Below are 26,997 nucleotides of genomic sequence, written 5' to 3'. Positions count from 1 at the left end.
GGTTCATTACACGGCACCACATCCAGAATTGCCTTTTCCCTAGTGGGCTCGACCACAAACTGTTCTAAAAAGGCATCTCATAGGCATTCTACGAATTCGTTGTCTTTGGATCCAGTGCCAACCTGATTTTGCCAGGCTACCTGCATATTGAAGTCCCCCATGACCACTGTAACATTGCTCTTCTTACATGCCTTTTTTGTCTCCTGTTGTAATTTGTACCCCACATCCTGGTTACTATTCAGAGGCCTGTATGTAATTCCCATCAGGTCTTTTTACCCTTGAAGCTTCTTAACTCTACCCACAAGGATTCTACATCTTCTGATCCTATGTCGCTTCTTGCTAAGGATTTTATTTCATTTTTTAACCAACAGAGCCACCCCACCCCCTCTGCCCACCTGCCTGTCTTTTCAATAGGATGTGTATCCTTGGATGTTTAGCTCCCAGCTGTGATCTTTCAACCACGACTCTGTGATGCCCACAACATTATACCTGCCAATTTCTAACTGTGCTATAAGCTCATCTATCTTGTTTCGTATATTGTGTGCATTCAAATATAACACCTACAGTCCTGTATTCGGCAAACCTCTTCTCAAATTTGTCTCCTGAAGTTAAGTTCTTATCCCCTGCTAAACCTTCTGTCTTGTTTTTTATTCTGGAGACTTCACTAACCTCTCCTGCGCTCTCCTTCCCATTTACTTTTTTCATACTTTTCCAATCTGTTGAACCCATCCCCCTATTATTTAGTTTAAAGCCTCATCCGCATCCCTAGTTATACGATTCGCCAGGACCCTGGTCCCAGCATGGTTCAGGTGGAGCCCATCCTATCGGAACAGCTCCCTCCTTCCCCAATACTTGTGCTAATGTCCCATGAATTCAAACCCACTTCTCCCACACTAATCTTTGAGCCACGCATTTAACTCTCTGATCTTATTGACCCTGTGCCAATTTGCACATGGCTCAGGTAACAATCCAGAGAGTATTACCTTTTTTATTTTGCTTTTTAATTTAGTCCCTAGCTGCTCAAATTCCCTCAGCAGAACCTTTTTCCTCTTAAATATGATGGTTTTTCTTATCCTATTTTGATAGAGAAGAAAATTAAATTATTTCCTCTTCCAATATGGAAACTCTGTACACAGTTATCAGATACAGATGTGCAGAATCCTTTTCTCTTTGAAATAAACCTGAAGACTTAATATTGGTTAGATCCAAAACATTACCTGAATGAAACTGTTAAATTAGCTTCCAAGGCAAATGTTATAATCACTTGAAATAAGAAGGTAATGCAGCTTTCCTTTTGCAGAAAAGGGGGTAGAAAATGATTAAAGTAACAGAACCATCCTGATGCATTCAGTACAAGTTCAGTTAGCAGCAGTCAAGAAAGGCACAGGTTGAAAACTACATATAGATGTGAACTGAGATGAAAGCATCTGGGAGAGGATGAGGCCTTGAAGTAATAAATCAAACATTGCTTTTGAAAAGACACAAATGCCCAATAATACCATAATGAAATATTTAATATCGAACTGGATTTATTTGGCTTATAACCTTACTTAAAACTTTAAGCATTGCAAAATGTTGACAAACAAAATAACATGTAAACCATGGCTAGTTTTATAAACTATTCACATTTTATTTCCCCAGTGTCCTCTTCAATGATATTTGCTTCTGTGGTTCTTGAGATAATTAACAAAATGCGACAAAAAAGGCTTGACAAGAATAAAGTGTTTTTTTCACATTTAATGTAGTTCTTTTGAGATATTGCAAATATATTTAACATAGTGATGATTGTGGTATGTTGGAGGATCGTCCGTTTAATGACATTTGGGATGATGTGTTATGTGACGTACCATGAGGCTTGGTCGCGCTGACAACTAGCTGATGGTTGCATATCGATATGGGTGCACGTGTGATCTCACTGTACGCTGGACACACCACTGAATTCAGGGGCAATCCATTATATATTGAACTATGGGGTCCTCTGCTTAACGCCAGACATAGCTGGCACGTTGATTTGAATGCAGTCGCCAACTTTATCATAAAGGTAAGTTAAGGTAACTGATTTTGGTTTTTGTAACTTTAGAGTCATAGTGTTATACAACACAGAAAGGGCCCTTTGGCCAGCTCATCCATGTCAACCAAGTTTTCTACCTGAGCTAATCCCATTTGCCTGTGTTTGGCCCATATCGCTCTAATCCTTTCCCAGCTATGTAACTGTCTAAATGTCTTTTAAGCATTGTACCAGCCTCTACCACTTCATCTGGCAACCCCACCCACCACCCTCTGTGCGAGTAAGTTGCCCCTCAGGTCCATTTTAAATCTTTCCCCTCTCACTGTAAATCCATGCCCTGTAGTTTCAGGCTCCCCTACCCTGGGGATAAGACTGTGATCATTCACCTTACCTATGCTCTTCATGATTTTATATCCCTCTATAAGGTCACCCCACAGCCTCCTACACTCCAGGGAAAAAAGTCACAGGCTATCCACCCTTATAACATAAGCCATCCAGTCCTGGTAACATCCTTGTGGATCTGTTATGCACCCTTCCCACTTAATTATATCCTTCCCATAGCTGGGCGACCAGATTGCACACAGTAGTCCAAGTGTGGTCTCACCAATGACTTGTACAGTTGTAACATGACATCCCAACTCTTGCACTCATTGCCCTGACCAATGAAAGCAAGCATGCCAAATATCTTCTTCACCACCCTGTCTACTTGTGTCTCCAGCACTGGGTTGACAGCCTAAGCAAAGACCTGAATCAGATAACATTGGAGGGGTTCCTGGTTTGCCAACGTTGATTAGTGCATGTAGGAGAAGTCTAATTGATTTCTTTGAGAAAATAAGGAGGGGGTGAGGGGCATGGGGGAACAGAGTTTCTGCTTCAGGCACAGTCAACAAAAAAAAATGGGACTAGTTTTCAAAGTGTTTTTTAACCAAGCTTTTGGCCATAACAATTTATCATAAAATCACAGGAAAGTTACAGCATAGATTGCAAAATCTGACAGGCACTAAAGCAAATGGCAAGCATTTGAATGCATAATTTGAAAATAAATTGCCTCAAGAAACGTTCTTTAAGATGTTTAAGAATAGAAACTTTATGAATTTTAATACAACTGAATGTTTTTTTGGTTTTAAAAAAAAACAGCATTTTTAATCAGTGGTAATCCAGCATCTGCAGTTTAAAATTCCTGAAAAAAATATTTGTAGAAGATTTACTGGACTACTCCATGGATATATTGGGATAGGACAAATGATTTCAGATTATTTTGTTTTGAAAAATGATATTCCATTCTTTAAAATATTCCAGAGGAGAACATTCTATGAGTCTCTAGTTGGTAGAAACTTCCAGTGGTCATGCTGGTGCCGTGGTGAGTTGTGTGGGTGAGACCTGCCTGTACAATGCTTTAGAAATTAGTGTGAAAGATTTTGGAAATTCAAATTTTCCTAAATGTAAATTGCAATCCCAGGATCTTGGTGTAATGCATTTTGGGTGGACCTTGTATTATGCTGAGGATGCTAGCAAACATCAACCAAAATATTACGTACAGAACACAGAAGCTTCAAACCGATGTGTATTTTATTGTGATCTACCAGCAAGGTGCACGATGAAGGGGTGCTCACATTGTGTGATAATATCATTACATTCTATGACTACGTGATTACATAAGTACACCAAATTTATCACTTCAGCATTTGCTGATATTATCTTGTTGTAATCATCTGATTGGCATGAATATTTCTGGTGCTATTTCTGAAATGTAACAGATATCTTTTTGGACTCCAGATTCTGACTACTTCACTAAGGTCCCATTGCTGAATCTTACTCTTGTTCACTGGTCTGGTGACTCCAGCTCATTCACTTTAATGACAATTGCTTTTCATTGCCTCAAGTCAATGCCTTTTATTTCAACCATTGTCCTTCTGTTCTCTACTCTGTAGCAAGTTCGACCTTTTGTGAAGGCACTGATGCTAGAGTGAAATTAGTCGTAGAATATAGCATTGTACAGTGTTTAAACATGAAGTTAGCCAATCAATAATTCATCAGAAAGTGAAAGGAGCCTTGGACCACTTTCTTCTTCAAAGTTTCTGTTATCACATGTACAGATCGGTGTGCTGCTCCACTAGAAGGAGGCAGATATAGGGGAGTGAATATATTGCATAAAATTCTGAAAGTAACTTGATGAGTTGTGGTTCTCTGTTGGGCATAACTTCTGTTGATATTCCGTGCAGAAATCCATTTCAACTCTTCAATGGTATGACCTGCTGTCGTAGATGTCTGGTCTTGATCTATTTTAAGTGTGCTTCAACAAGAACATTCGACATTCACTTTTTGGTGAAAGTCAACATGCAGTCACTGAATGTTGAATCAGTCACTTCCATGGTCGTAGGAGTGCTTCAGGTGGTATTTGCCCTGCATAGCTGGCAAATCATAGATAGTAATACAACTTTTAACCTTTTATCAGAATTTGGCCAATATTAAAAAAACTCCTGGCAATGGCTTTCATGTTAATGATGCCACTATATTTTGCAAGTAGCTTGGCTAGAATCCTTTTCTGAGAACATTTGGAATACATACTTAATATCCACATTTCAGTTTTGGTCCATTGACAATTCAAGCCTTCTGTTTTATAATATGACTGTGAATCTCCATTTAGACACCTTTCTGGGCTGTACCTCTCTGTCTCAGTATCTATAACAGGGAAATCCTCATTGACAAGTTGCAGTGTAAAAATTGATCTTCCACATCCAATATCATGCAATTCATGTAGTAACCTGGACAAAGTATCAGTGATTACATTTTACTTTGGTAGTTTATATCAATTGTGCAATCATACAGTGACACCAAAACTGTCAACCTAGGCATCCAGGAATGGTTCACCTCAGTGCTCCATTGCTGGAATCACTGGATCCAACATTGCCATAAATGGATTGCTATTTTTACTGTGTACAAGGGGACATCCCGATAGGAGCTGATGGAATTCTTTTACATTGAAGATAGTTGCTGGTGCTTCCATCTCAAATTGCATGTAGTTAAATCTGTTTGTATTAAGGGTATATGAAGCAAATGCTACAAGGCTGTTTCTACCCATCATCCATACTATGGTTGATGACCATTCTTACGCTGTTAAAGAGTCACTTGTCAACTTTAAGGTTCTCATCATATCATGGTGATCCAATAGAGATTCCATATTTCCTTACAACATAGAAGGAGACCATTCAGCCCATTAAGTCTAGCTGACTCAAAGCAATCTCATCAGTTGCACTTCACCTCTTAAGTCCCAGCAAGGTTATTGATGAAGCAACTGAAGATGGTTGGGCCTAGGATACTGCACTCAAGAACTCCTCCAGTGATACCCTGGGGCGAAAGAACAGCTTCCAAAAACCACAGCCCATCAATCTTCCTTTGTGTGGGATATGATTCCAACCAGTGGAGTGTTTCCCCCTTGATCCCCATTGATTTCAATCTTACCAGGAAGCCTTGGTCATTGGTTCAAAAACTGCCTTGATGTTGTTGGCAGTCACTTTCATCTCACCTCTGGAAATCAGCTCTTTGGTCCATGTTTAGACCAAACTAGTGATGAGGTCTGGAGCTGAACCCACTTCAAATACATCATTGTGGTTTAACAAAGGCAGGAAGAGAATTGGCAGTCGAGAGACATGTGGCCAGCAGATTGGGTGTTTATAAAGCTATAATGAGTTATGTGCCTACATTTGACCAGTCATCCTACTTTTAGCCAAATGCAGCTGGATCTCTGAGTCCTAGAGAAATCTGACAGCTGAAAGCAGGCATCGTCTATGGCCAGGAGGAGTGGGAGTGTTTACTCCATGGTCAACAAATTACCAAGTAAAACCCCAACTCATCTTCCATGATTTCTTGTACTATCCACACCCCTGAACACCTTTGAAAACCACCTCCTTCCTTAACATCAAATTTAAACTCCAGACTAAACCATCCTTTTTCTTCTCCCTACCAATGATCTTTCCTTTATCCTCACTTTTCTACCCCAGAGAGCTGTGGATGCTCAGACATTGAATATATTTAAGGGTGAGATAGATAAACTTATGGATATGAAGCAAGTCGATGATTATGGGAAAGTTGTTGTCAGGATCAGCTATAAACTTACTGGATAGCAGACTCAAGAGATCTACTATTTCTTGTGATCTTTGTATTCACCCCCCCCCCCCCCCAAAAAAATAAATATCTGCCTGCTTTTGTAGATTTCGGAATCATGAGTGCTGAGAGAGTCTGGCATTTAAATCTTGCAGGGCATTCAGGAAATTCCTTCTTCATGAGTTGTCAGTCTCACAGCAGCAATATCGGACCTTCACAGGATTTGTCTTTAAGCCAAAAGCCAAAGTCTTTAAGCAACAAGCAATCTACTGGAGGAACTCAGTGAGTCGAGCAGCATCTGTGGTTGGGGGGGGGGGGGGGGGGGGGGGGGGATAGTGTTGCTGATGCTGGGTTTCCACCCAAAACATTAGTAATTCCTTTCCCCCATAGATGCTGCTCGACCTGCTGAGTTCCTTCAACAGATTGTTTGTTGCTCCACATTGCAGCATCTGCAGTCTCTTGTGTCTCCAGCTCTTTGACTCTGAAATATAAAATAATCGTGTGGTTGCTTTAACTTTCAATCTTTGAAAATTTGTCAGCAGTTTTTTGAACCACGATTATAATAGCTTGCATTATAATTAACATAATAATGCACCCTGTGGTGTTTTGGGAGTGTGCTTTCACACATAATGTAACATTGAGCAAAGGGACAAAATTGACGTAAAGGAGAAAATAAAGGAAGGAAGTTTAGGAAAAAAATCCTGGAGCTGAGTACCTTGGATGTTGGAGCTATGCCTGCCTATGATGAAGAGAATAACTTTGGGGAGTTGCAAATGACCAGAAATGTAGACACATGCTGGAAGGAGTATTGTGCAGTTGAAAGAGGTTACATAAATAGGATGAGCTAGACAATGGGAGGATTTGAAGATAAGGTTAGTAGCTTTCAAATCAAAGCTTTAATGAACTGGGATCATATGCAGGTAAGTGAGCAGGTGGATGATGAATGAGAAGACTTGGTGATAGGATATGTAGCTGTGGGTTTCAGAGGTGCTTGGATTTATCCAAGGAAGAAGATGGGAGTCTGGCATGGAGAGTATTTGAGTAGTCAACACTACAGGCAGTGAGGATGAGGAATCACTCAATATTATGAAAATTGAAGTTAGTTAAGTAGTGATTAGAAAGTGGGTGCAAGCATGTTTTATATATTAGATCTACTATATCTGGCTAGCCTGTTCCAGAATTCAGCACGAGCCATTATTTACTGAGATAAGAGAGCTCCGTGATACTTTTTAATTAAATTTTTGACTTGATTGGTAAATGATTTATATTGTGATCAGGCAAACAAAGAAAAATAATTAGTTCACACGTTTCAAAGCTTTTTCAGTCAACAGGAAGTAATTGATGTTTCATTCACACACGGAAACTATGTAGACAAGGTCTGTAATTTGGAATTATAAATGTGCACTATAGAATGGGCAAAGTCACTGGTTATGCCTTTCCAATCAAAAATTTGCAAATGACATAAAACTCAGAAATAGGGGAGAAGTATCAAGGAAGATGACACCAGATATTTGGGAAAACTTGAGCAGATGAGCTGAGCAGATCTGTGGCAAATTAAGTTTAATGCAGAGCAGGGCACAACTTCGCCTTTAGAAGGAAGAATGAGGAGAGGCAATATAAATTAGATGGTCCAATTTTAAAAGGCATATTGGAATGGAAAGATCTCAAGATTCATGCACACAGATCTTTAAAGATGGCCAGACAAGTTGAGTTGGGTTTCAGAAAAAAGGCATTAAAATCTGTGCTTTGCATATAGAAGAATGGGACTAACTTTAACCTCAAAGATGACAGGGTGAGGCAAAGGTGTGATGTCAAGAATTTTTCAATTCTCAATGTTGACTTTAACCTGCCTGCAATCCTCATTTCCTGTGGAGGATGGGTTTCCCAGGGATTGGGAATGAGAGAGGGAGAGAGGGAAGGGTCAGATCCACAAGAAAAGTGCATTCACAGCACTCCTATTGCCAGGCTCAGCAATGTATCTCTTCACAGATCCATGATTCTCCCCTCATATCCCTGGCTACCCCTCCCCTTGTGAACTCTGACCATCCCAGCCCTGTGATCTCCAACCATTCCTCGTGTTGTCCTGCAGTCTCCACTTCCTATAATCTCTGACAGTTCCATCTCCGTGGTCTCCGAGTATCCCCCCCCCCACAATGGTCTCCAGTTTCCATTGCCCCGCTACCTTTGGGCTCCCCCACCTCATGTGATCTCCAGTTATCCTGTCCCTGTGATTCTGAGCTTCTCCCATCCTTGCAATGTTTGAATCCTCCTCACTTGTCACTCCCACAATCTCCTACCACAGTGCCTCTGTGACTCCCTCACCATCGACCCGCCCCTGTATGACGACCAATTTACCCTGCTGTTTTTTTAATGCCAGTCAGTAAGTCAGCTTGCCAATGGACCCAATGGTAGTTTATGATGGTTTACTATAATTTCTTGACAACTTTTTATTCAATGTTTCTGGGCATCATGCCTTAGACAGTATGCCGAGACCTTGCAGAGGATGATAGAATGATACTGGGGACTTCAGCTACGTGAAGTGTGCACAGAGGTCGGGATTATTCTCCTCAGAGCAGAAAAGATTAAGGTGTGATTTGACAGTGTTATTCCAAATTAAGAAGGAGTAAATAAGCAGGAACTGTTTCTAGTGGCAGAGTGAGCAGTAAGTCGAGAATACAGGTACAAGGTAATTGGCAAAGCCCCCACCAGAGAGGTGAGAATTGTTTTGAAGCAACAAGTTATGATGACCTGGATTGCAGTGACGGAAGTAGTGCTGAAAGTAGATTCAATAATGATTCTGAAGGATGGTACATGTTAATTCCATTAATACCCCGGGCTTTCACTGTGTCTAACATATTGAGCATAGACTGCTGTGCAAGTCCACAGCCTTGAAGAAAAAGTCTTCCTTAAAAGGTTAAAAGACATGGATAATTCTATGGATAAAATTTTGATGATATTTTGCAATATGTATTTTCAATTTTTCATTATATTTAAACACAAATGTTGTGGCTCCAACTACTTTAATATGAATGCCACTTTGATTAGGCTTGCATCTTCATTTTAATGAAATGAATATTATACAGGCTCGATAACGGATAGCTGATAACAAGCTGCCTCATTACCGTGCAGGAGGGTGAGGATGAAAATCTACCCTGTTGCATCATGTAGCAGAATGTTTTAACCTGATGGCATGGAGTAAAATATTCATAGCAGAGGCTGTTTCCAAGTTAACTGATCTAGTATGACACTGTAATAAATAAAAACCTTTATCATGTGACCTGACACCTCAGAAAATTCCTGAATGATGATTATGGCATTTAACAATGGAAATGGAGAATGTGAACTCTGACTTTAAAATTCAGATGAGAAGGACATAATATGTCAATCATAAATTATATATTGTAAAAGCAAGCAGTGTTTGGGTGATATATATTTGTGTACTGTCTTGGAGTTTAGAAGAGTAAATTTTAACTTCAGCAGCTGTAAAATTGTGATGCAGTTCACCCACTCTTACCTACAAAGCCCCATTTTCATTCTCCTTTACTTCACTGAGTTACATGTATCAGCACGTAGCTGGCTTGCCATTCCTTAAATAGTGACCTTTCAATCTCAGTTGGGCTACCTTGGGGACAGTGTTCAGGGAATGATTACCTTCCTCTCTGGGTCTGAGAAAATATCATCACAGAAATGTCCCCACACTTCTAGTTATAATGCAGAATTGGTGAGAGCTGGAAGCAGGTCTGCTGTATGTGAATGAGGTTTTACTGCGCGGGCAGAATTTCAGACAGGAAAGGAAGAGATAAAATAATTGAGAAAATACAGACAAACAGGGTTGGAAATGTTTACACAGCTGTGATGTGCTTGGTTCAGATAATGAAAATAAACCACACAGGCTCTACTTCAGTAAACCCTGGAGTGTAATATTTCCTTGTAACAACTCCCAACAATATTTTATTCTCAGTTTGGTGTTACTCATGAGGCTGACAGTAACTAGCTTGTGAGTTTGTTGGTATGCAGCTTCACTGCCTGAACTGGTTTAAAGGCAGAAGCAGCCTTCCAGACAGTAACCACAGAGTCTATGAGCCATCAGATGATGGACTACATCAAAGTAATGATACTTAAACAAGTAGATAGCTCTGTTTTTTTAAAGCATTTAATGTTAGCTCTTTTGTTTAAAAAAAGGAACTTCTTTTAAGATGCATGTACATTCATGTGAATGGATTTGACAGACAATTACAGAGGAATGATTAAGGAATTGGAAGTTAAGATGTGGAAATGAAGTATATTTTTAAGTGATGTATACTTCAGCAGGTTAGTTGTTATACGTAGTCCTTAAAAATATTCAATACTGATGACAAAATATTAGATAGTATTCCCATGTTAGCGAAATTCAGCTCTATTTTCCAACTGTATTTTAGTTTGTGGATAATAATAACTCCTTTATAAAGCTCAATAATGAATATATATAATTATTGAGTGATACATTTTTGTGCTTTGTGGGCCCTTAATCTCAAAAGTGTCATCTCCAGCTGTGCTATTAGTAAATGAAAACAGATGAGTCCCAGGCGTCACCTGAAGAAATGCAACCAAGCTTGAGCAATATCATGCATGAGAGGCCATGATAGAATTAACTTTTATTTTCGAGTGAGAAATTTGCAAGTTAAATTACTCTTCCTTGAGGAGACAAGAAAAGCTGCATCTTATATGAGAGCGATTAACAAAATGATGCACTAATTTGACTCAGTCGAGCATATTGGTTTTAAATTTGCCTTTATAATTAATACAAACAGATTGAGTTGTTTGAATATAGGACATGGCTTACTTCCAATGCAAATGAGTCTGGTTGTATTAAAAATAGGAAGATGCCTGTCGCTGATATTAAGAGGACCGGCAAGTGTCTTGCCTGTCTTCTAATTTACTGATGATTGAGACATCTGCAGGAATATTTAAATGAGGACAAATGCCGAACAAGGACACCAGGCATATCAAGAACTGATTAAAGTGAAGAAAAATGAAGACAATTGATCACCAGCTGTCTGTCTTTAGGGGCATGGTGGATGATGAGAAGGAATTTTCCCCCTAATTACTGAAATATTTCCTTGAGTTTAAATGATTTTGTGGCTTTGATAACATCCGAATATTTTACCATGTGCTTGAAGTCAACTGATCGCAAGGTCAAATAACTGGAGAATTATAAAGAGTTTTGAATGTGTGGGGAAGTCCATTAACTCGAAGCTCACTGCTTGAAAAAACAACGGGAATGTGGAAGGTTTGATCTGAATGGTCACATTCCTTTTGAGTTCATAAGGCTTGCTTAGATGACTTTCTGACTTGAATTATACAATTGCTTCTTTCTCAAATCAGCTGAGATAAGTTGTGTGGTTTTCACCAGTCTTATTCTAGCCTTATCATCAGTAATTTCTGTTTACTTAAATGGCTTGTTAAGCATGTGCATTTTATGTTGATTGGATGGAAGAGTTACAGCCTTACCGGAAGGTCAATTCCCCCATATATTTGCTTTTATTCTTATCATTCCAGAGCCTGAGGTATTAGCAAGTTGTGCGTACGCTGGGCTCTGTTGAACTGCCAATTGCTCCTCATCCAGTAGAAATATCCCAATGACCATTATGGCCGTACTCAGAGACAGAATCACTCACTTCTGTTGTGATACCTAGACCTTTCCTGTCATCTAATTCCCAGACGGAATATGGACAGATAGCATCATAAAATGTTAAGACACGTTTCCTAGAGAGCAGGAACTGAAGGCAATCACATTGAACAGGATGCAAATACTTTGTAAAATATGTCTGTTTGAAATGTCTGTTGAAGATTACTAGGTGGTAGTAGGTACACTGGAAGTTACAAAAACTTGGATAAGGAGTGGTAATTATAACTAGTTCCAAGACATGAAGTAAGCTGCAGAGGACATAGTGAATCCACCCCTGATATCTGGAACCAAGTTCTGCTTTTTTGGTTCTGAAGGGGTTTCCTTTCACAGAGTTACCACAGGATTGTTGCTTTTTGAGGAGGCACTTGTTCTTGAATAATATTCTAGCCGTGCAATTGGGATGAATACCAACAGTGGATATTCACTCATTTGAATGATAGGGAACAGTGAGAAATCATGTGTTGTTGTGATCACAGACAATAGCCATGGTTGCATCTTGCATTTTGAAGCAAAAATAACAGATGTTCATAACTGCAACTTGAGATCTTCACTGTGGATGCTGTGGGTGATTTTACATGTTGAAGGACTGATGTCATTAAAGGTATTACTGATCTAGTCTGAGTGCCACTTTTCAATGCCATGTATATGGAGGTACTGAAAGAACTGGTGCTTTATAGTGCTTCCTGCATTTTCAAGGTATTTCAAAAGAATTTAGCAGCCACTGGACAGACACATCAACTAATTAGTGCAAAGCAGGTCCCACAAACAGTAAAAAGAATGATCTATTCATCTTTTCTGGGGGAAATTTAGTTACTGGAGGAAATTTAGGCAGTACTGCTCTGAGGTGTTCTTTGAATAGCTCTGCAGTATTTTTTGCATCCACCTGACTCATAGCTGGTACATTGTTTAAATGTTTCAACTGAAAGACAGCACCTGTTACAGTAAAAAAAGGTGCTTTTCTGTACTGCCTTTCAAACATCAGCATGTGTCAGAGTGCTTTATAGCTGAATGACTACTTTGAAGATTAGTCGCTATGTAGGAAACACTGCAGCTTATTTGTTTGCTGCAAGCTCTCACAAACAGACGTCTAAGAAATGACAGGAAACGATATTTAGTGATGTTGGACCAGAGCACCAATGGAAACTCCATTGCATTTCTTGGAAGTAGAACATAGAACAATTACAGCACAATTCAGGCCCTTCGGCCCACAAAGCTGTGCCGTAATCCATGGTGTCTTTTACTTTCACCTCGTGTTTGCACTCCATTTAAAGGTGGCCCTCCAACAGTTCAGTGCTACCTCAGTCTAGATTATGGCTGATGTTTTGGAGTGGGGCTAATAAACAGTCCTGTCTTTTGTGGGATTTTCTGTATCTTGGCTGTCCTGAGTGATTTCAGTAGGGGAAACCAATTTGTTCCGATTGGCCAACAGAGAATCTAGGGGCAAGACAAGAAAGGGGTGCCTAGTGACATCACCATGCAGTTTGTAGCATGTTTAGCAGGAATCCTTGTGTGGGGGGAGGCTGTGACTGCAGTCCAGGAGTGTGAAGACTTGAGTTTCTTAATTATTATGGAGATATAGAGTGGTTGTAGCACAGTTAGGAGGCTATTTGGGCTACCATATCCATGCTGGCTCTCCATCAGAGTAACAGTCTAGTTCCACCCGTCAGCCTACCCTTTCTTCATAACCTTACACACTTTTCTCCACCATATATTTGTCCAATTCCCCCCACAATGGAATCTCCATATCTGCAGGCAGTGCCTTCCAGATTCCAGTCACGTTGGATAAAAGATTTTCCTCATCACTCTTAATTCCCTTAATTCATCCTTATTGAATTGAAACATCCAGTATTACTAATCAGGCTACGTCACTGCCATTCTTTCACAAGCATTGCCTCACTCTATGGTTTCTGGTCAACATCGTTATTATCTTCACAGGTGCATCTTTGCAGATGTTTGCGAGGCCAGCAATTATATAATGAACAGTTTTTAAAAGATGTATGGCATAAAAGGTTAACTCCATTGGTTGATTACAATGTGTTGGAAGCCTCTTACTGCTCACAGAGGTGCTGCAAGTCAATATCAGTCTCCAAATGAACTCGGGGCGCTGTGTACCCATACAATAAATCTACTGCCCACTTTTAGATATTGTTTTGCAAAAAGGAAAAACCGAGGTCCTAAAGCAATTGCTGTATCCTCAATATTTGTGGGTAGTTAAGTGTATAATAGCTGTGGGAAAGATGATAATGTTGTTTATTTAATTCTGTAATGGTTATTGAGTGCATCAGAGTGTCTCTCAGTGTGATGAAGTCACGTGATCTGAAGCAGCATATAAATGGAAATTGCCTGTATCATTTTATTTATGGGTTATAAGCATTAAAGTATCATTGAAAATGTGGAACTCTGGGGACATCTAAAGCACATGGAAATCTACCAGGCACATGTCAGTGTGTTTTAGGGATTAAACACCATTATGCTGTTGATGGCTCTTGCTGCTGGCAGAGAAAGTAGGCTGAAATTATGCTAGCTGGTTTCTGGAAGACGGCATGCCCTGCAGTAAGGTGCTGCTGCTTGTCACCTCCATGCCTGCAAAGGGACTTGAGACTGCCCACAATGGTATATTTAGCAGCACAACATACGGGTCTGGCATCTGTGGGCAGTTGGCAGAGAGAAGCCCTCCAGAATAATTGCTGGTACTTGTAAACAATATGTCAAAACGGAGAAGAGTCGTACAAGAAGCTGGGCTCCCAGGGCTCGTATTTGTCAAGGCTGCTGACCCTGTGTCACACTCTGTAATGAGCACACCAATATGATGTGTGGGGGTATTCAGGATCCTCCTTTGTGGTGGGGGTTTGCAGAGGAAAACAAGGCAACTATTTACTGTATTATTATGGCAGTAATGTTGTTCTTGTATTTTTGAAATTATTATGATAAATTAACAACAAAAAATAAATGCAAGGATTTTGCACACCATAAAGATCATTACATGCAAAAAAACATCTGCCACATTTTTTCAAGCATTCTTCTATTCTCTCAAGGTGTTGATACAATATAATGGCTTCATGTAATAACTGTGGCTGTAAATATGTCAAACTGTTACAATTAGCTTAAATTTATGGCAGTACAATGACCAGCTAACTAGACAAATGAAGCTTAGAAAAATTCAGAACCTTCTGTTGTGGATTGTATTTGAAATTGTTGAAGTACTCATCTATCCTGTTATCCTTTAATTATTTGAGTGCCTTGGCATCAAGACAGTGGGGAAAATAATCTGATGTATAGCACTAAAACAAAAAGCTGCAGATGCTGCAATTCTGAATATACTGAAGATTTACAATGGAACACTTAAACCCAACATGGGTGAAAGCATACCTGGATTCTGGGCTTCTTATTCTTCACCATTCTCCCTTTGTCTTGCACATCGTTATTTTGGGGTGCGTGCTGTACCACAAGAAGGGATTGGCATTTTATGTTTTTACTTGAAATCCAGTGAATGATACAGTAACTATAAAACTACCATGGCACTTGCATCTTCTGAGACAAAGCAACTCATCCATAATGTTGGTTTTGAGCTTTAGCTGTTCAGTTGTGGAGGAGGGTGGGTGGCAGTGTTGCAGATATTTGCCAGTTCATTGCTCTCCTGCTCGTAAGGAGCCCCAGGTAATAGTACAGTGGACAAGGAAGGAGGAAGTGACTGTTCACCTTGATTAATACAACTGGGAGATATTGTGAATGTTTAATTTCACCACTGTAACTGAGTGAAAGACAAGGACGATTGTTATTTTATATAAATAACAATATTTTTTAATTGATTCTTTAGGGATTAATGCACTCCAGTGGACCTGTTGGCCGACATCGTCAACTCGTGTTAGTCCTGGAAGGGGAACTCTATCTCATTCCCTTCGCTCTACTGAAAGGAAGCTCCTCTAATGAGTACCTCTATGAACGTTTCAGTATCATTGCTGTTCCCTCAATCCGGGCCCTTCAAGCAAGCCCCAGGGTAGGAATTCATCAGAACTCTCAACTGTGCCTCCCTTCATGTGTGAGAGGTTTCAATAAAATTCGTTGTGTAAGCATTGGGTAGTGAGATGTACTCTAAGCCAGCTACTTACGTACAGGTTTCATGCCATTGGATTCTTGTCAACTGCTTTATCTAAAAATTCCTGTTTTCATTTAATTCTTTCAAGCCAATATTATCTTCAGCTTAATGATAGCGCAGGACTTCTTTGCTGTGGCAAACATTCTCTTTTGCACCCACCTCCTTGAATCCTAGTACCGATCCTGAATGATTTCCTTTACCTCTTCCCCCCTTTATGGCAAGTTATCTAACTTGCACCACATCCCTGTCAGTAGATCTTGTTTGTATTCCTGTATCATGTTTTGCATTTCTATAATGACACTGCTTGCACTCTGTTCCCCAGCATTGACTTTGACTGTAGATCTGAATTCCCACGAAGGACAGGAGTACAGTCTCAACCTTGGCAGATTCATCATCCTCGTACATCTACATCAATCCTTGGATTGACCGCCTGGGTTTTATTCTCTAGAGCATGTCCATTTCTCACCTTGACTGTGGATCCCATAGGATGTGACAGTTCACTCTTATTTCTGCCTCTTGTTAATTTTGATCTACCTCCTCTTTGCCTCTCAGTATGATATTTCTCTCTCCCTTTTGGTTTTCTCCATTAACGTTATAATTCTGTTCTAACCTGACCAAGTTTACACTTTTCATGTGGAAAATCTGAGACCATATTGTGGAGCATAAGTAATGTTTACCTTCAATTTCTCTTGCATAGTTTATAGTGCTTGCACTAATGTGTTGGTGAAGGTCCAACCCTTCTTGGCTACAGAAGATGCCTTAAGAACATGTGAATTGAAGAAAAATTAGACTGAAAAAGTCAGTATGTAAGGAGGGGAAAATAAATAAGGCAAGCACATTCCTGCTGACAATTGCCTAGAAGTTCTAATCCATCCTAAATTGTATGCTAGATTGGCACTAACGACCTTTTTGTAATTGAAAATGTGCTCCCTGTTGGTCCTTTTGGAGGCAGGTTTCGGGTCGGCTTGTGCTGTAATGATGGTGGGAGAGGTAGAGTGCTGGTGGTGGTTCGGAGGTGGGGCAGTGTGGTGAAGGGGTGGTGTTGGCATTGGAACTCTGCAGTTGGGAAGGCGGTGGGAGGAGAGTGAATTGGGAAGGTCAGAGATGGGGTGGTAGAATGGATCAGGACCAACCTTTCAGAAGGAGGGATGGTGGACAAATCAGAATGGAAATTTCAGAAGAAGGGGGTATCACGAAGGCAGCAGATCAAGGGCTTGGGGCCTGGGTCTTTGGGATAAAACAAAGATGGGAATGTGGTGGGGAGGTTGGTACCTTGCTTGGGGATAGTCGGGGTGCCTGATATATAAGGGCAAGTAATTCACATGCCTGACAAATGTGTAGTCTAGCTCTGTATTGGGAGAATCATGTTGTGCTGGAATGTGCCAGGCCAACTTAGCTCAAGTTCTCCTGCACTGCACCAAAAGGAGCACTGTACATAGACTGCGGGCTCCTGATGAGAAAGTAGCATTAGCAGAGCAAGGAGATTGTGCACCCGGAAGTTCTTGATCAGATTTCCAGGGTAATGCTAAATGGAAGTAGTTGTTATGATTTTTCACAATGGAAGAAGCACCATTATGCGATTGCCATTTTGTGTACACATCTTTAAATGTTGATATTTTTTCTGCCTTCTTCATGAAACATTTAAACTAAAAATATACATCTGTATTTTGTTTTGTACAGTCGCATCTTCGGAAGAACACCTCTATGTGCAGCTCCTCTACCTCAATGGCAGCTGTGATAGGTAATCCCAAACTCCCGTCAGCGGTTATGGACCGGTGGCTCTGGGGACCAATGCCTACGGCTGAAGAAGAGGCCTACATGGTTTCAGAGCTGCTTGGCTGCCAGCCCCTGGTTAACAGTGCTGCGACCAAGGAGAGAGTGATGAGCATGCTCAGTCAGGCAGAGTGCATCCACTTTGCAACCCACATCTCCTGGAAACTTGCTGCCTTGGTCCTTACACCAAATAATGAAGGAAGCTCCATTAGTGGGAAGAGTTCTTTGGGAAACAGTTACACCATTCCAGAATCGCTGAGGATGCCAGATGATGCAAGTGACGTGGAGAGCATAACTGACAGTCCTCCCCTGCAAGAGTTCTTATTGACAGCTGCTGACATATTGGATTTGCATCTCCCCGTTAAGCTTGTAGTTCTTGGTTCCTACCAGGAATCTAACAATAAAGTAACAGCAGATGGTATTATTGGCCTGACACGAGCTTTTCTAGCTGCAGGAGCACAGTGTGTTTTGGTCTCCCTTTGGCCCGTGCCTGTGGCTGCATCCAAGATGTTTGTGCACACCTTCTACTCCTCTCTGCTCAATGGAATGAAATCTAGCGCGGCACTTGGAGAAGCCATGAAGATTGTCCAGAGCAGCAAGCAATTTGCGCATCCTTCAAACTGGGCAGGTTTGTTCAAATCTATCAAGCTTTACAGCAGTGAAGATTGAAAGGATCTGTGAGAACGGGAGTCTAAAAGATAGGGCTTAGAAGTTGTTCCATGCCTTTTATTTTGGTGTGAGTCAACTCAGTGTTGTTTGTGAAGCTTATATAAAGACTGAGAACTTCAATTGTGAAATAGAAACAGAAAATGCTGGAGAAACTTAGTAAATCAGGCTGTATATGTGGAAAGAGAAATAGAGTTAACATTTCAGGTTGAAGACTCTGTGGTCAGAATTGATGAAGGGTCTTTAACCTGAAACATTGACATTGTACCTCTTTTCACAGATACTGCATAACTTGCTGAGTGTTTCCAGCACTTTTTGTTTTTATTTTAGATTTCCAGCATTTTTGATTTACAACGTCAGTTGTGAGGCTGACAGAATGATGTTGTTGGGTTTGCCTGTGAAATGCTGCACTGACAACGTCAGTCTCTGTGTAGCATTCCCTGTTGACGTGCTGCAGGTTCTCGCTGTTTAAGCATGTGGCCCAACACATGCATCCTTTGCAGCCAGCTCTTAAAGAGACACACCACTGGCCCATCAACCAGAGGGTGAGTTGCGACTGAATGAATAGGGGTTAGAATTAGGGATAGGAGAGGGACCTGGACTGGGTGATTCTTTGTGTGGAGTGGGGTGGAGGGGTGGGGTAGCACATAGGACTGACTATAGTCGGGCAGCCATAGTGCGCAGTTACCTGGGAGGTCTCAAAGGATATGAGCATTGTCAATGAACGTCTAACATTTGGGGAAGCTTATACTGTAGGTGAGTGCCTGTTCTCCCTTTGCCTGCTGCTTTAGGTTGAAAGATAAATGGATGAAGTTTCTTCTTCTTGAGTGTGGAGTTCAGATGATCGTACTCGTGTAGCGTGAGCGGCAAACTGGAGCGTGGGGACTCATTGCAAGCTGCTCTCTACAGATCTACTCATTACCCTTACTATAATCGTTCTACACTTTTAAACTTAAATTCTATGTACCTGTACTACCTCAATGCACTCTGTACTAACTTAATGTAACTGCACCGTGTAATGAATTGACCTGTACGATCAGTATGCAAGACAAGTTTTTCACTGTAACTTGGTACAAGTGGCAATAATAAACCAATACCAATACCAATACCAAAACTCTGTGCTATATCAGAGATCAGAGGAAGCAGCCTGCAGTGATTGTGAGGCGTGGAAGAGACTGACCGTGATCTCGACCTCCATGAACTAAGAAGTTAAGGGAAATGTGTTAGCCTTTATTTGAGGTGTAGAACATCAAAAGTCTCAATGAGGATAAAGACTGCTGTTTGAGTGTTGGCCCTTTAAATAGCTCGGGAGGGGAAACGGTTAGTAAAATCAGGTTGTTTGGTGAGTAAATAAGAACTGTAACTTTTCAGAGGTAAGGTTGACAGTCTCACTGGAGATTTTGTTTGTGTGATGCATCAATACTAACATCATTTGGGGGAGTCTTATGCTCAAAAATAATGTTGCCTTGGGAGGTTGGAAACCCCGCCAAGAGGTCTGGAGTGGAATTTTCAGGTGGGCACTAAGGCAGCCAGAAATGGGCATAATATTGTTCTGCACCAGGTTAAGCTGATTTTCTACAAAGCATTGCCAGCTTTTGTGGATTAATTTCTAGCCGCAGATCTACAATTAAATCTTAGGTGATTATATTAAATGCAGAATTTGTTGAGATCACCAAATGCAGTCAGGTGGACAGTATAAGTAAATCCCCATTCCCATTGTTCAACTTCTTGTATTTTTTATAACGAATCAGGGAATTCCTCAGACATTACAGTAGGGAGCAATTGAAGAAAGGAATTGAATAATGATCTCCAGTGTACTGGAGGAAATTGGTCTCTTTATGAACTATTTTCTTTTCAAATCCTTCACTGAGATTGAAAAGAATCAGCTAGTAAGGAGAGTGATGGAAATGAGGTCTCACTGCTCCTCATGGGCAACTGATTAGTGTGCTCCTTGTCCCAGTGGAGCCTTGATTACCCATCATTTTCTATTACCAGCTTGGGGGTGGGGGAAAATGTGCCCACCACTGAAAGATGATTGAGATTCCACTGATCAGGGACAATAGGAAATGTACATCAGGTCATTTTGTTGCTGGAAAATCAAACTGATTAATGGTGGGGAAAGGGACATGAAACCAACAATCCCGATCCCCATCAGAAGTGGTGGATACTCTGTTGGAGGTAATGGGCAAGCAGGAAGTGCCTTAGAAGAATTGGAATTGGTTTATTATTGTCACATGTACCGAGGTACAGTGAAAAACTTGTCTTGCATACCGTTCGTACAGATCAATTCATTACACAGTGAGTCGAGGTAGTACAAGGTAAAACAATACAGAATGCAGAGTAAAGTGTCACAGCTACAGAGAAAGTGCAGTGCAGGTAGACAATAAAGTGCAAGGTCAATCAAGAGAATGGTGGTGAAGTATATTAATAGCAATAATATGAATTGGTAGTTACTTTTGCACCATTACTCATTTTCCTTTTAATTAACTTTGAGCTTAATTGAAGCTGCTGCTCCGCCATGTTTCAGAGTATCATTGAAGCCAGTTTCACCCTTGCTTGCATCTCATGCAAAAAACAATAATAATCGCTCGTGCTGAAAGTTTTCAGTTTGCCCACAATCATTGATCTGGGTTTACTTGGTGATCCAAACCTAAGTTGCCCTCAAAATTGAGTAAAATAAAGTGCAGATTTAGGATTAAAACAGAAAGAAAAATTTTTTGAAAATCCTTAAAAACTACCGGTCTTGAACCCACCCAGTTCCAGCTCTAACATAAGAAAGTCAAAGGGCGTGCAATCATGTCATTCATAGGACACTGGTAGATTTTTTTAAGTTATGTAATGAAGTTGCCTGTCTTCATTATAACGGTCATTCCATTTTTTTTAACTTCTATTGGTTGAAATCATAATATCTGGGATTCAGGAAACAGGACGGGTGAGAGGAGGGTGGAAAATGGACAAGATGATTCCCTTTACAGTCCTGCTTCTGGAACAGGAAGATCAGGGATGTTTCCTCCTGACAGAAAGTTTCCCAGTAAGCCTTTGTCCCTTACCCCACCCTATCATCTTCCTGCTCCCCCACCCATCCAACACGGTCTTCCTCGTCCCAGGAACAATGGGGATCTCCACCCTACCCATCATCCATGTAGTAACAGATTTCCCCTTCACAGCCTGAATTCAGCTATCACACCCCATCCCTCTGTAGATAGCATGATCCAGCTTGTAGGTAATCGAACATCTCTCACTCTCTCCACATACATGATGAGATTGATTCTTCCTGATCTAACATGGACAAAAAAAAATACAGCATGTTTGGAAATGCTGTACTCCCATGCACCTAATCTCAAAATACTCTCATCACCCCACACCCAGCTCACATAGTTCCTCCTGCAAAGAATGTAATTGTGGGTAAAATTCCAGGACAATATGCACTCATTATCCATAATTCAGTAGTTAGGCATTACATGCCCTCTTTTAAAAAAAAGAATGACATGTGTTTACATGGTGCCTTTTACAACTTTAAGGCATACAAATTGGTTTGGAGGCAATTAAATATCAAGTATGCACTGTTGTAGAAAGCACAACAGTTTCAGCACAGTGAGTTCCTGCAAAAATATAATCTGATAATGACGAGACAATCTGTTTTAGTGCTGTTGATTGAGTGCTAACAGTTGTCTAGGACCCAGGAGATAGCTCCCCTGCTCTTCTCTGCAAGGAACCTTTCGTGTTTATCTGAGAGTGTAGGTGGTGGCTTACTTTAACAATCATCCAAAAGGCAACAGTGCTGACAGTGCGACACTCCATCAGCACTGCCCTGGCGTGTCAATCTAGAATTGCAGTCAAGCCTCTGAAATCGAGCTTGAATAATGTTTTCTCTCAGAGGTGAGATGGTGCTACCATATAGCCATGGCTGCCACACCTGCCACTGCATCATGATATAAAGGGAGTATAGTTATTTTGATACAGAGATTGCATTCAACTTGTGTTGTATAGGGAATGTAACAACAGATTACGGTCACTGCATAGATTCTTGAAGCAAGGGTATTAACACAAAGATTACTGTTTTATGTGGTGATTGCAGTTGTGGCATAGTCACTGTCATACAGAAATTACTGGTGAAGCTTATTTTAAGATTACAGGGATTGTAGTTATTATAAATTATTCTGGGTTTCAGCCATTGGTCATTCATGGTTTAGAGTTGTCCTGTATGACACAATCACTGTATGCACTGATTTGCCACTTATTTTCCTTGCAGCCTGGTTACTAATGCCAGTCCATACTTACATAAAGCTTTTGAGTATTGATAGTTATTTATTAAGTCTGTTTAAAAACTGTTCTTCTTTTGCAGGATTCACGTTGATTGGAAATGACGTTAAATTGAACAGTCCCTCATCTCTTATTGGTCAGGCTCTGTCTGAAATCCTTCAGCATCCTGATCGTGCCCGAGACGCTTTGCGTGTTCTGCTGCACTTGGTATGTTGAATAATTTGTAAAATACCCTTATGTATGGGGGCAATTCAGGGGTGGGAGCAGAGAGAAAGGAGGGATTTCTGTGAAATTAAAATATTGCTGCTGGTGAAAATATTGTCCATGCTGAGAAGCCACAAAATATACAGTTATATCTGTTCAAACAAAAGAAGCAAAATATCCAACTTATGAACATAAATTCCACAGTCACCTTGAAAAATGCAACTGAAATTAGCCAAAGCACACTGTGCTTTTTCACACAAAGGGTGGTTGGTATCTGGAATAAACTGCCAGATGTGGTGGAGATAGGAACAGAAACAATTACGAGGTATCTGGACAGGTACTTCAACAAGCAGGGCATAGAGGAATATGCAATTCATGCCGTCAAGTAGGATTAGTATAGATGGACGTCATGGTTGGCATAGATGTGGTGGGACGAAGGGCCTGTTTCTGTGCTGTATACTGTATGACTCTAAAGTGTTAACTGTTGATGATCAGCAAGGGATACATGGGTGTAATGGTTTCTAAACCTATGGTGATCATATAAAGAGATAACTAAGGCTTGCAATTTCCTTGATCCCATTTCTACGCCTAGTTCACTGACCATAATGTGCCCTAATTTCCTCTGAAACTCATTTGCCTGGGATGGGACGTAAAGTCCAACGTAAAATAAGCCCGAATGCTGGGCCACTAATAATCATCTGAGTCTAAAATGCTGTTTCCTGCCAAAGCAACTCACTCGAAGGTTCCCAATCCTGCCAATAAAGAGAATTGACTTGAGTGGGTGACTGGTACTGCTGCTGAAGGTCACCTGGGGAGAAGTTTAGGAGAGGTTTTTATGTGTATGATTTGTGTCTGTGCAATCCCAGAATTACTGCTGCTCCAGCTCAGAAGTTGGAACACATGTCTTTGTTACTGGTTGTGGATGATGGTATTGGGACCAAAGAAAATCACAGAGAAACACTCGAATTCTGGGACAGCTGCTTAAGGAAGAGAAAGTAAACAGCACAAACTGGGAGAATGAAGGAGGGTGGATGGTGTGTGTGTGTGATTGAGTGAGAGAGCGCAACATTAAGAGATTTACATAAGCTGGGGAATAAAGGGGAAGGACACAACCGGGAGAGAGAGCACAGCATGGAGAGAACACAAACACAGACTGACAATTTTTTATGCATCAGTGCTTTTTTTTCATATTGCTGTTGATATTGTAGAATCATCAAGCAGCACTTAAATTTTTTTTTAATCATTTCATTCTTTTAAAATTATTATTCAATTTCTAATTTGTTATTTTTTCACATTATAAAACATTTTATTTGATGTTTTATGACAATAAGACACTCAACGGAGGTAAATGCAGCAACATGTTCTCTAACAAATGCAAATTGTAGGCAAATGTCTCAAGATGGAATGTCATGTGATTAAGTCATATGAGCAGCATCACATCTTTGAGTGCCAGGTGATCAAATGTTTCATCATAAAATCTCTAGGGAGATATCAAACCAGAACTAGCAACCTTGCCTCACTCTCAATGTGCCTTGTTCCTGCTGTTATATTTCACTTATCGTGAGAAGCGGTGGTATACCCATTTGGAGCACCATTCCAGCAGCTTCAGCCTTGTGAGACAGGTGGGGTGGATAGAGTCTGAAAACAAACAACAGTTTAGAGAGTGAGAGCACTTTGGTTAAGTTTAGTACAAAGCTCAATAAGAAAAGCTTTTAAGTATCACAAAGAAATAGCTTTTAAACTCCAATAATCTCAGTTGTACTGATTCAGGCACCTAAATTTATGACATGAATTCAAACATGGAACAGCTACAATTTTTCCAAGGAAATTTTGCACATAGTGAAGTTCTTGTGGAATATTTTTTGAAAAGGACAGCGCAAACTGGCTCTTAATGCTATTGTTACACCAGAAATAAGGTGGAAATCCCCAGCCAAAATCAACACACAAAGAACTTGTCCCCAGCTACACACACACATATCCCACTGAACAAGCTCCTGTTTTCATGCTGAAGTAATACAGCACCTTATGTGGTTTACTGTAGAATAAATGTGTTTGTATTCCATAACCCAGAACATTGGAGCCTTTGGAACATAAACACAGATTTTTGCAATGTTGGAATACAAAAGACAGAATTAAATTCTGGGGCAAACAAGTGAAAGCCTCATTTAAATGGGCTTGACGTATGGGCAGCATGGCGGAACAGCAGTTGGTGATGCTGCCTCACATCTCCACTGACCCAAGTTCAATCCTGATCTTTACAGTGTTGTCTGGGTGAAGTTTGTACATTCTGCCTGTAACTGTATGGTCTGGTTTCCTTTCACATCCTAAGGATTTGCTGGCTAGTTGGTTAATTGGTTACTGTACAGTATAGCTAGTGTAGATGAGTGGTAGTTGATGGGCATGTGAGAATGGGTTGCAGGGAATATGAATAGGGGAATAGGATTGATGGGATTGTTTCAAGAGCTGGCATAGACTCAATGGGCTGAAGGGCCTTGTATGCGGTGAGAAAATGATTTTCACTGAATTTGGGCTGAAGTACATCCCGCTGTTTCTAGACTGATTGGTAATTGTGGGACCTTGTCTGTTCAAGAATTCTTCTTGAAAGAAAATCATTAAGTCAAGGTCCTTTTGAGTTATTCATTTTATGTTTGTAGCAACATCTGCTTCATATGTTAGTTGCTTTTCTGGTTAGGCCATCTTTTCTTGGAGTTGGAATTGGTTTATTTGTCACATGTACTGAGATACAGTGAAAAACTTGTCTTGCATGTTGTTCAATTCATTACACAGTGCATCCAGGTAGTACATCAAGGTAAAACAATAACAGAATGCAGAATAAAATGTAACAACTACAGAGAAAGTGTAGTGCGGGTAGACAATAAGGTGCAAAGTCATAATGAGGTAGATTGTGAGATCAAGAGTCCATCTGCGTTTTTCTGCATTTTTTTCTAACCATATCTTTGTTTGTTATTCTTGGTTGTTGATGATATTTGAAAACCACCATGACAGGTGGAAAAATGAGAATATCTTTTGGGTTTGTAAAGGCCTTTATGTTTGAGATGAGGAGGGTAAGCTCAAGAGGGGCACCTGAAGTAGAATCCTAAAGTTCTTTGCCCTCACCTACCTAGTCTAGAACCTGTGCATCTCCTGTGCACAAGGGTAGTAGGCAAACCTGTCTTCTCTACACTGACTATTTAGTGATATCTGTAACTCAGCAAGTAAAAAATGACCATTACTTGAAACTTGCATGCTACCATATCTTTCCAAACCATTCCAGGGAACTTTTGCCACATGAGGCAGTCATTTACGTGAAAAAAATAACAAATGCTACACTTCAAACTTAGAAACAAGGAAGCAATTCTGAAAGATGTGGAGATTTTGAAAGACTTAGGGGTTCACTTGAGTATGCAGGAACCGTGGTCAGGGTCTGACCTGTTGATTGGAAGATGAATCTGGACCATGGGCCAGCTGAATCACACCGTGCTTCCTGAAAAAAATCAGGAATATTGTTTCATCATAATGGTGTACTGCAAATAGTTCTGGACTCTTAATGTGAGAAAGGCAAGATTTGGGCATGGGATGATAAGAGGCAAGTAACATTTTCACCACAGAAGTGCTAGTCAGTAACTATCAAGAAAGAGTCTAACCGCCTAGCCTTGACATTGTCACCAAGTGCCCCATCATCAATATTCTGGGGTATCAACATTGACCAGAAACTCATCTGGATGAGCCACAAACCTCTCTGAACCACTTCCAACACATGTCTATCCTTGCTTAAGCAAGGAGACCAATACAGTACATTGTCTAAAACTGTGGTCTCACCAATGGCTGATATAATTGAAGCATAACCTCCCTACTTTTATATTCAATTTCCCAAGCAATAAATGATAACATGTTATCTTTTATCTTTTGCAAATCATGTACTAGAACACCCAGATCCCTTTGCATCTCATGGATCTGCAGTCTTTCACATTTAAATAATATTTTATTTTCCCTACCAAAGTGGATAATTTCCTATATTATGTTCCATTTACCAGATCTTTGTTCATTCACTCAACCTATCTATATCCCTATGTAGCATTCTTTGTGTCTTCTTCACAAATTACTTTGCTTCAGCCTTTGTATCATCAGCAAATTTAGCCACTTTACATCCAGTCCCCTCATCCAAGTCACTTACATAAATTGTAAACATTTTGCCCTTGCCTTTGACCTTCATCT

General features: G+C 40.4%; 1 protein-coding gene across 1 annotated transcript in view; it reads left to right on the top strand.

The window, feature by feature from the left end:
• The window catches only part of LOC127579325 (tetratricopeptide repeat protein 28-like), a 603,896-nt gene that overhangs the window by 538,233 nt on the left and 38,666 nt on the right, over positions 1-26,997 (top strand). Inside the window, 3 exon segments of the mRNA XM_052032043.1 lie at positions 15,598-15,777; positions 17,557-18,277; positions 22,661-22,785. Coding sequence (XP_051888003.1) covers positions 15,598-15,777; positions 17,557-18,277; positions 22,661-22,785 — 1,026 coding nt within the window.

Source organism: Pristis pectinata, chromosome 17 (genome assembly GCF_009764475.1).
Source record: "Pristis pectinata isolate sPriPec2 chromosome 17, sPriPec2.1.pri, whole genome shotgun sequence".
NCBI classification, from domain to species: domain Eukaryota; kingdom Metazoa; phylum Chordata; class Chondrichthyes; order Rhinopristiformes; family Pristidae; genus Pristis; species Pristis pectinata.
This window is presented reverse-complemented; position numbering and strand designations above follow the sequence as displayed.